Source organism: Pecten maximus, chromosome 7 (genome assembly GCF_902652985.1).
Source record: "Pecten maximus chromosome 7, xPecMax1.1, whole genome shotgun sequence".
Classification (NCBI taxonomy): Eukaryota; Metazoa; Mollusca; class Bivalvia; order Pectinida; family Pectinidae; genus Pecten; species Pecten maximus.
Window position 1 is genome coordinate 43,428,381 of NC_047021.1, and position 11,829 is coordinate 43,440,209.

Here is an 11,829-nt window from a genome sequence, read left to right on the forward strand (position 1 = left end):
TGGAAAATCGCATCCCATAAATATCAAAATGTATGATGATGAATGAGAGGGGCTATTTTTACTCGTGAAATATACGTGTGCGTGTGTGTGTATAATTAAATTTTTCTGAGCGCTTAAGCGGAAACAAGTTGTCAAAAACTTTTGACAAGGCGAGGGCGGCTATCTAAACCATGCTTTTATTGATCCTTGTACACAAATTAAGTCACCATACTTACTGTTTAAAAAAAACAGACACACAGCTCGCCTTTTAACCTTACATCAAACGCTAATCAGGGAGCTTACCTGTCTACATGTCAGTTTTGTATGTCGAAAAATAATCATGTTTTACATCTTGAGTGTGCATGGTTTTGGTTCCTTTCCAGTTTATATGGAATCAGTTTTTCATTTTTGATTGAAATTTTATTAAATTACGTCAAAAAAGGAGGGGGATTGGATATAACAAAAACACTGACATTTTGAAAACAAATTTAAAATTTTAGGTTTAGACTTTGAAAATTTAGTATTTTGGAAAATATAATATATATATAATACCAGGTATTCGCTTTTCTATTTCATGGAAGATATTTTAACTTTTTTTAATTTATGTAAAAAATATAAATTTTTAAATGGAATTTTTATCAAATTATGGGAAGAAAAGTACAAAAGAATTCACTTTTATTTTGGTGTGGAAGTTTTATACAAGCAGTATACATCTTTTACAAGTTGTTTCATGTCCTTTTCTAAATTATTCTGACTGATATTTTATTGGTGATGATATTTGACACAATACACCCACGTCTTGTAAGGTCACAAGTTATTGATATACAGCTCCGAGTATAGTTACACTGTTGGTAGTACAGAGGTGTATAACATTCCTGGGAAACTACAAAACGTAAAATCATCCTGGCTTGATAAAATATGATATTATGATGGAGGAACAAATAAGATGAATGACAATGAACTACACCACCTGTAATGATTGTGTTTATTTATTTACACAAATGTGTGGATACATGTTTATAGTCTGATTCACTCGAGTGCACAAGTCGGTAAACCAGTCAAGCATAGATCCCTAAGGGCCCCATAATCTCACCCATTTTTCATCGTTTATGGAAAAGCACTACCAGTTTTTACAAATGTTTATTTCAATTTTATTAATGCCCATACAGATAATTGTGCAATTTGAGATTCAAAAAGATCAGTTTGGATAAGATAAAGTGACTAAATTCAGTAGAAAAGGTTTTGAGTTTAAGTTTGGGGAGGGGGGGGTTGTTATGTTCATACTAGATTGTTATACCATATGATTCAAACCCACTTGTAAAGTAAAATGTCCTAGTGTGTTTTAATCATGTACCTGTAATTAATATTAAAAAAAATTGAATACCACCCAAATAAATCTGTAATTTCACATGTTTCATCTCTATCTAAATCTACAATTCATTTGTAGGTTTTTATCCCTCCCTTGAAAATGTTAGAGTCACAAAAAGGTTTAAAGACCATGTTATGTTCAGTACTGGAAAAACAAAATTTCAAATGTTTTGACCTTGAAATAAATACTGTAATATGATTGGTTGAAATTTCAAATGTTTTGACCTTGAAATAAATACTGTAATATGATTGGTTGGGACAAGTAAATATTTCATGTTGATAGAACTATAGTTATACAAAGAAGTTTAAAAAATGATGGATAAATGTCTTCAAATGGATTTATTAAACCTTATTCCCAGTGTGTATGAATATATTAAATGCTGATATCTGCTGTCCCGCTCCTTTAATCTATCATGTGTAACATCATTCCTGCTCCACACCTAAAATTTATTTCATGTCAAAAATGTTTTTTGTTCCAGGGATGAGTTAATGGGAATTAAATCAGAGCCAGACATTGAATCAGACACCTTTCTGGAAAACGGTCATTCTCCGCTGGACAGAGTGGATGGGGAGGATGTCCGAGACTTGGATGACGGTCTGACAGGGTCGGGGGAGGAGTTTGAGGAGGAAGAGGCAGCCATGGAAACGGCATGCGAGGACATGCACCAATCACAACAATCAGTGTCTCCGTACGGACAATTATCGCCCAATCAGGATCTGTATTTACAGTCATTGCCGACCCAGCAATCACAGGAATCCGTGCTCTCACACGCCGTTACCAGCACAATGGAGTCGTGAGATCGTCTCGGCATTTCTATCGTATTATTAAATCGTGCAGATGTTGACTGTTCATTCTTATTTTTTAGACCAACTTTTATTCTAGATCTGGACTGCTTGATTACATTTATTAAGTTATGGACAATGTGCAGTGTAGGACTGAGTCTGCCTGCATTGTATTATATTGTGTATTATAATATTGTGCAAGTCAATCAAAGACATTTTTGGACAATTTGTTTGTGTGTGGTACGGATGTTGGGGTGTGTTCATGCTCTAGTGCTCAATTTGGGTATTTGATTGTTATATTTTAATTTTGAAAGATTAAATCCTTAGGATTTTTTATATATACACATATACATATTTCATTCAATCGGGCCAAAGTTGAATTCCAATTTTGAACAGCCACGTACTGACAAGGGAAATTTCCACAAGCTATGACAAGGAAACGTGCTTTTGTATACCTTATCTACCATGTCTCTATATTGACAATACAGTTCGTTTAATCTAGGACACAAAGTGTCGATAAACCTGCACAAAAGCTTCAGTTTTCCATCTATTTGATATATAATGGTACATTCAAATTTGCGGTTTCTATAAACAGAAACATTTGTCATTTTACAAATAATTTTGGCTTGGTTATATTCAGCTCAAAGTCATATGTAGCCACGACGGTTTTGCTTTGTAAAAAAAAAAAACGTTTGAAGTATTAGAATTCATTTTCTTATTTCAATATGTGTGTGTTGTTTTGGAGTGCAATAATCAACCAAATCTTGTTGCAATATTTTTTTTTTCTTATTCATTTTTTAAACTTCTCTAACCCGTTTCATACTTGTATAAAAATCATCAGACAGTGGAGCGGTTTAAACACCATTGAAGTCATAATACTTTCACTAAAAAATCTCACGTTTCTCAAAATACAACTTAGTATGAATCGTGTTCTGAAAATTATGAAATTAGATTTTCCAGAAACAAAAAATTAAATTTGAACCTCTCAAATATGTTTGTTAACATTTTAGACGTCATTGTTTGTGAAGTTTTATAAATTTGATTCTTGTAGATTTGGATTTGGTGGTACTGGGTCTTTCTTTAGGAGTTCCATCATCATAGAGAGTTTCAAGTTTAAAAAATAAACATAATGAAAATTATGATAGATAGTAATTAATACATTCACAGTGCTCTTTCTTGTTTCAACTTTTCCGTTTAAGTTTATTTTCTTTTTATTTCTGTTGAGTTTTGTCCATGAAGTTTTTGTTTGAATTTTGAATACTGATCATGCCATTGTTACATGATATTGTAAGCCCTAGTGTAAATCCTTCATCACAGGTAGCTAAGCACTGCTTGAACTTGTCATATCTCAACACAATGAAAAACAATTGACACATTTCAGGCAAAATTGTTCGTTTTGAGTCACCAATAGATTTTGTTTAATTTTGAGGTGTACATTTTATTTTAGAAGTGTCATTGCCGTGCTATATATAAACTGCATGATTGATATGTCGCTGGTGATAGATAGGTACGAGGAACATTGATGGATCGTCCAGGATAATTCATGTTTATTCTATTTATTTCGCGTATGCATAGCAAAATAGTTGGGAATTAATCAGGGTTGTTTTGTGATGGTGAAAGATGACATGTCAAAAATTTTAATTTTCTGATTAGTAACACTTTATAATGCTTACATGACACCTGTGCTTTTCTTAAAAATGACAAACACTTTTCCAAGTCTTACTTATTTAAATTTGACTTATTTTAAGTTAAGACTATAACAAGTACAAAAGCTATATTGCTGTTAATTATGCTGTTGCAATAACCATTTAATTTTTTTTTTTTTTTATTATAGAGCGTTTTTATCTTTTTTATTTTTGTTGGGCATAGACATAGGCATTAATATGAATTGTTAAGGAAATATTTTTGAAAGGATTTTTTTTTTTTTTTTTCATCACACATTTTCACGGAATTGAGTAGTGAATTGGTGTTAACTCAGGATTACAAAGCAGTGCTGACCTATATATAATCAGTGTTTCATTATTAGTCATATTGACTTCAATAAGCAGCTTTATGACTGCCCAGGGAAAAAGTTTGGGCAAGATTTGAGGATTTTTGCCCATATTTTCGCGGTGTATATCATTTTTTGAATGTATTTTTATTATATAGGAAAATTCCATTTAATTTATTCAAAACTCTTAATTATCCCATAACATTCATCACTCAAAATTATCTCTGCTACAATTTGTTAAAAAATATAATACATACAATTGTTATCTTTTTATGTGTGATAAGCTTCACATATATTTCTATTGATTGAAAAAAGTAATATTAAAACAACTACCGATTTCAATCAAATTTTAAGTAAATTCTTTACCTTTCATAACTTAGTGTTTGTGTATAGAAATGTATTTTCCTTCATTTGACATCTATTCACTTTAATTATTTCTTGGAAAATAGTTAACATTATGGAATTTGAAATGAAGAACAAGTCAAACATGGAATTTTTAATATGAAGTTATTGCTGACAGCACCTGAGAATCTAGACACTAATGATTTTATTGTCAGCTTTGTTGATTTTTGTAGTTTTTGTTGTTTGAATTTTTTCACTGGTTTGGGAACAACTGTTAGCACTGTTTGCAAATATTCATTACAAAAGATTTACACCTTTCAGTCCTTACAGACTAAGTGTTCTGATACAGCATCAGAGGAAAAGGAATCGGTCCGTTCTAAAATGCCACAAATTTGCACGTATAGTGCACACTTGTGTATAATTCGCAGGTACGTTTTTGAGGGGGTTTTTTTTTGAAGGAAAAAAATATTGAAAAAAAAAAATTGGATTTTTTTTTTTTTTTTTTTGCAATGTTAAAACATTAACTGTCAGCCCATGGTCACTTTTGACACAAACAAAATTTTTCGTTTGGTCTATCGAAACAAGCTGAATGAACATGTATCTGTAACCGAACGTAGAGCTACCGCAGTAGATAGAGTATGGAAATCAAAATTTCATTTACTCTATTTTGGTGTTTTGTTAGTTTTGTCTCCTGATGTACCACTTTAAACTATTGTATATTTAGAAACTGTGTATATTTTATATCGATACATGGACAGGGACTAGCACATATGTGTGTATATGTGTGTAGCTTGTGCGAATGTCCTTAACTTATACAGAGCAAGCAGGAGTGTGTACGAGCAATGAGCTGGGTACATTTTGTCTGTGTGGGCTCTTTTGTGTTCCGTTTTTATACAAAGTCAATTTTGGATCTCAATTATGTTTTTATTTTTTGTTCCGTAGAAAAGCATTAACAGTGGACTAGTACAATAGTCCAGTTGATGAGTTTGATGTATATAGATCATTTAAAATATTTACTGGTAGTCAGATTTTAAATTTGATTACCAGGGGAAATAGTATTTATGTAAGATATTTCCATGACTTATGTATATATATGTATATATATATAGAAAGTGCTTCTATCAGTATTTTGAATATGTTTATTTCATATTCAAAGTGTATTCAATGAATCGCCTTTCCTGGCAGTTATGTAACAGGAAAGCTTTTATGTTTTTTTGTCTGATCTGAAAATATGAGGAAATTATGAAAAAAAATTCCTCATTATTATAGCTTTACTTATGGAAGCATTTTGCACCTGTCTTTATTGAAAGGTGGTCTGCAGTACTTAAAATAAATAGACGTTAATATGATTTGAAATGGATAAAGAAGGGTTTAGCTTGTAGTTCAACCAAAGAGACCTCCCTAACCTCCTGATGAGCATTTGTAGATAGTCTACCCATGGACCAAACAGGTGATTTATACACCTGGCAATTGGAAATTGCAAGCTTTATAACTGAAGTCATTTACGCTTTAGCTATTTGACCAAATAAGGCTGACATGTTTGAATGTACCTCTAAGAATGGCATTATTAAACCGTATATATATGAGTTTAGCATAACAGTAATATTTCAGCCATTAGGTTGCGGCGGTCTGTTATATCAGTCACACGTTTGATTTTCCTCATGATGCCCATAGGATGTAGACGTAGATCTACACGGAACACAGGGTGTGGTAGCGTAAAATATTTTAATCATATATACAGGTTGTGGACAAGGAGTTATCTCCCTTTAGATAGGCTGGAGCCATTCAGCACTGAGCATAGGGCACCTCCCACTTTATTTTGACTTATATATTATTGTTTCTGAAACTACAAGTTTTTAGGAGTTGTGTATGACCTTATTTGACAATCAAACACGTTTAAATTTACAAAAGAAGGGAGTTAAATGGTTATCTACCGGAAGTTGTCAAAACTACTCCAAAGTATTGTTGTTAAAATTCTTTGTCATTCATGTATCCATGTATCGTTGTATAGATCAATTTCTATGTTTTCTGCAGACTTAGTCTAGCCAGATTTTCCTCCATTCATGAATTATCTCCCTTGGATGATATACAGACCTCCTGGGGAGATAGCATTGTTATTTATTTCATTTGTTAATATGTGTAATGAAGGGAGGGACACTTAGGTGTTGTCCTCCTGATTACTGATCACTGAGCAGGAGAAACTACTGAACTGTCTTACTTTAGGTACTCCTAACCTCTCATTACTGGGGGTGAAACTGGAGGGATAGGAAAAGTTTCAAATGCCCTACTGAAGAGACTATTAAGAACTTTGTAGCTGTAAAGAGAGTCTAGCACTGTGGTGAACTGATGGTTTTAGGTGTGGACTATTGCTAGAGCATGAACCGTGTTAACTTCAAGCCCTAAGGAAGATGTTTCGTGGGATGTCTTCCCGTGTGAGGAGGACATAGTTCTGGACGGCATTGAAATATCTTAGTTTATAGCTGAGCTTACACACCAGGGTTCAGGGCTGTGGTGATAGAAATCTGTTACAAATGTGACATATATCCAAGTTCATTGCTTCGGTGACGTACCCCAGTCCAGGGCCGCTGTGACACACCTCTATTCAGGGCCAAGGTGATATATCCAGGTTCATGGCCACAGTAACGTACCTCGTATTCAAGTCCAAAGTGACTTTCCTCTGTTAGGGACGCGGTAACGTACCCCGTTTTCAGGACCAAAGCGACTTCCCTCTGTTAGGGACGCGGTAACATACCCCGTTTTCAGGACCAAAGTGACTTTCCTCTGTTAGGGACGCGGTAATGTACCCCGTTTTCAGGACCAAAGCGACTTCCCTCTGTTAGGGACGCGGTAACGTACCCCGTTTTCAGGACCAAAGCGACTTTCCTCTCTGCAGCAATGTATCCTGGGTGCTCTCTGTGTGTTCTCTGTCTAGTCACATTGTTTGCTCTCTTATTTATTGCATCATTTGTGCATAATGTTGACATCAACTTGAAAAATTATTTGTTGGTATGTCTCAGGAAAAAAATTAAAAACAGGTCTTTTTATATAAAAAATATTTTTAAAATTTACCAAAAAAAACAACAACAGAATGAACAGCATGCTGGCTTAGGTCATCAATTTGGACTGCTGAGTTGTAAACTTGTGCAGTTGTGTGTTTTTGTTTTTTAGCTTTCCTCTAAATGAATATTTTTGTCATATTTTTCATAGAAAGAAAAGATTGTTGGACACATTTTGGTATAATGAGTCATTAGTGATTTTTAAACACATTTTTTATGAGTCACATGGTCATAACTTGGTCATGTGATCAGTCATGTGATGATCATGTTGTCATGTATGTAACAGTTACACATGGTCATTTGACATGAACTTTTCATTTACTACTTTGCACAAATGTTGACTTTTCTTTGGACCAATTACAGCAGGTGTTTCATCATCATCCATTTATCTGTTGTATCATCCAATCACATCAGGTTTTACATCACCCCCCTCATAGACCGGTGCATTTATATTTCATCCAATCAGATACTGTGTCTAATCTTATGTCATTTTCAAACATGAGTAATCATTTCCAGAGTAAGAATTAAAATTGCAGTATGCCGGAGAAAAAAAATTGTTGTTGTTTATATACTCTCAATTAGAGTTTTGTGAAAACAGATCATCGTAAAGGTGGATATTTACGTTTTTAGCTCAATATTCGACTGAAAATGTCCCCAACAAATATTTTGTGATGTGTTGGGTATTAACAGAGACCTATATTAATTAAATTTAGTATATAGGTCTCTGGTATTAATGAACAGACGAAAAGAAAAAATTTGCAAAAACGAGGGGGGGGGGGGGGGGGGGGGGGGGGATGCGAAAAGAAATCTTGTCATTCAAGTTTCATTTGCCTCCATTTCTTAAAAAAAAAAAAAAAAAAAAAATTGTGGAGTTTATATTTCTGGCTTTCCAGGGGGATTGTAGGTAAACATTTTTGATGTTAGAGTTAAATATGTCGTTATAACTCGACAGAATGATAATATGCTATTGATTCAAGGGACGATAACTCTTATTATTAAGTTTGATGTGATCAGATAATATTTGTGGAAGTAATTACACGGAAACGGCAGAAAACACATTTTGACGTTAATCAAGGGGGCAAAATTCTGCCAAGTAACGTCCGGCAAAGTGGCATTTGGACTTACCCGGCATTTAACCTTGTAATGAAGTTTGACGAAAATCTGTTTAACATTTCACGAAAAGGGCGTTTTTAGTTGATGAAAGGGCCATAACTCGGGCAAAAATGGCGATCGAAATTGGCCTAGCCCTTAAAGCATTTAACCGGAAACAGCAGAAAACGACGCTGAAGTTAATCAAAGGACCATAACTCCATCAAATCAAGCCAGGCAAAAGCTGGCAATGGAAATTGGACGAGCCCTTATGACATTTAACCTTGCTATCACGTATGAAGTATTAACAACTGTCCTAGTTATTTCCCAAAGACAGTAGAAACGACGTCTTTAGTTAATAAAGGGGCAATTACTCCGTCAAATAAAGTCCGACAAAATGGCAATCGAGCTCGGACGATCCCTTAATTCTTTAGACCTTGTCAACAAGCTTGAAACATTCCGTATGCTTTTGTTGCAGTTATTGCACGGAAACGAAGCGTAAGACGGGCAGACCCAAATCAATATCCCTTGTTTCGGTGAAAGCGGGAGATAAACAGTACCAGTGTTTAATATGGGTATATCTTTATCTATATATGACTTCACAAATTATGTTGTGTCTGAAGATCTGAATGAAGTGAATAAACGATGTATTAAATTATTTTTATGAAATATTCAAGTCACAGATCATTCTCTTTTAAAAATATTGATTTCAGGTCCATTTTGGTAATTCAACTATGACGGCAATCAGGCCTCGAATGGCGAATAATTACAAAAATTTTAAATATGTCTCGGTCAAACAAACCCCTAATATTTTACATATTATTAATTTTGACATTGGAGAACATTTAATTGTGTCCATTCTCTAATATAAGCACTGGTAGAAAGTACAGAATAGAGCTTCATAAATATATTATCAAAATTACTAATTACCCCAATAAATATAACATTTTACATAAACCTCCTATGACTGATGGTGAACTTAAACTTGCAAATCTCCTGTGTCATTCCAATTTTGATATGTGTAAATATATACACGAACGGTATATATATAGATATAGATATGGAATGATTCACAAATTTGCACACAGTTATGGAATCTTATAACACCCCCGAAAACTGTTCTTTCCACATAAAGGATGTGATTTGTGCAATAACATTGCTGAACTGTGTGGTTCACTATGATTGGATGATCAACATTGGAAAGGGACAATAAATAGGGAATGTGTCATCCCATCGAATGGACTGTAACCGTTATCAGCTTTGAAGTTGAAAATGAAGCTTGAAGTTTTCTTTTCCTGTTTGCTGAATTATTTGATGAAGATAGTCTTTGTATGGTTGTTATTCTTTATCACATTGTGTACAATACTGTAATTATACCAGAAGTATATCTTCTCATATAAAGATTTATTAACATCAAATGATTCCTGAACAAAAGGAGTCAAGTTTTTTGTTTTGAAGTACCATACATGCTTGAGTACAGTTTCAATAGGATACATTCCTAATCCGAGCCTTGATTAGCAGCTCTGGTTTTGGTTTTCAGTAGTTCTTTATGTGTGTTTCATCATATTAAGTTGAAATATGCTAAACTAACGATGGAACTAGCCTAAATTTAGTGCATATTAGAAGTTGGCATCAATAAGGTCACAGAGTCCTGGCTGTATTATAACTGATGATGCCTTCCCGAAAGAAAGACATATTTTATTTTCATCCATCCAAGATAGATCAACAAACTTCCAATTTCAATTAGGACCTTACAGAAACATGCATGTGTTCAATCATATCAGAACAGCTGCAAACATTTCAAATTATTTGCAATTAATTCCTAAACCAATATCAGTAAATTTATCGACTTTAAACTTAGAAGATTACAGATTTTGCATTAAACAATAATGTTCGTTTACAGTACTTCCAGTACTTTGATTTTTTACCCAATTCAACTTTTAGATTATTTAAAACGTACATCGCGATTCTGTTCTCTTTCAAATCTACCTGCATTAGTTTGGTTGACAATACATGGCTTTTGGCTTTATTGAGCGTTCCTACCAATGCCTAAAGGTTTTGGTCCTGTCGCCAGACCGAGACAAAAAAAAAAGTTGAAATTGGATATAAGTACTTGAATACCGGTAATAATTTTTTTGGCGATAACAACTGGTTTGTCCAAGAGGGACTTTTTAAAATGGCTTGTCTGAATTTTTGAACGTTTACTGATGAGCATGAAGCACTTTTATTTGAAATTGTTGACATAAAATGATAAAAATCGTAATCCGACCAGACTTTTGACCGTTAGGGTTTGTTTTACTACTGTAATGGGTCTCGGGGTTCTGATATTTCTTAAAATTTGTCTATGAAATCCAAACATAGGTGAATTATGTCGCTACCTTTGTATATTCCCTCTAGTGGAGCTCTCCTGTACTGCCCTATAGCCGGTATTTACGAAAATACTTGTGATGTCTTTTATAGTTTTTTTTTCTCATTTGATAGTCCGATATTTAATACGATTTGTAATAAAAGATTCAGAGTTTGTTTTTAAAGATCCTGTTTGCTTTTTATTAGTTATAATTTGAATTAGAAGGGAATACGTGTTATATTGATCTTACATATACACGTATGTAGGACTTGTACTTTCAGTTTGATTTATAAAATCGATTTTTTATTTTTTTTGTACGTGTATTTTTAAAAAAAAATTTTTTTAACAAAATGTGCTAGGGTATATATCCCATGCTGCCCTTTCGTTCTGGGTGAGATCTATCGTCCCCAAAATGTAAAGGACCACGTGCGTACGAGCGGGGCTGGACCCCAGACGAGTTCTACCCTTTTATTGCTTCCATCCTATTGACGATAATCATGTTCCAAAATTATAATCGTCATCAATTGTCTGTTACCTATGTCAGGCCTATCTGCTTGTGTACTTTGAAGTTTTATTCTTTAGCGGACACAAAGTCTTTTGACTGAACAAAGGGAGGTAAATCTTACAAAGCTTGTGCCAATGTACACATGCCAAGTCCCTGCCCTGCGTTCACGGTATGACGTGAAAATGAGATGATGTAGTGATGTAAATGGAAAAATTAAAGAATGTGCTCATATTGAAAAAATATCTGAGCGGTAAACGAATCTTAATTTATTATGTAAGAAAAGGATTTCACAGCTCAGCACGTTTTTTTCTCGTCAGATCGTCAAACATTTTATGTCAATCCAAGGACCGAAACTACCAACAAGAGCCTG

General features: G+C 33.9%; 1 protein-coding gene across 3 annotated transcripts in view; it reads left to right on the plus strand.

The window, feature by feature from the left end:
- The window catches only part of LOC117330920 (forkhead box protein P1-like), a 73,818-nt gene extending 65,746 nt beyond the window's left edge, over window positions 1–8,072 (plus strand). For all 3 annotated transcript variants that reach the window (XM_033889482.1, XM_033889480.1, XM_033889481.1), the window contains exon 14: window positions 1,827–8,072. In XM_033889482.1, the coding sequence (XP_033745373.1) occupies window positions 1,827–2,145 (319 nt within the window). In that variant the 3' untranslated portion in view covers window positions 2,146–8,072. The remainder of the gene's footprint in view (window positions 1–1,826) is intronic.
- The last annotated feature ends 3,757 nt before the right edge of the window (window positions 8,073–11,829 follow it).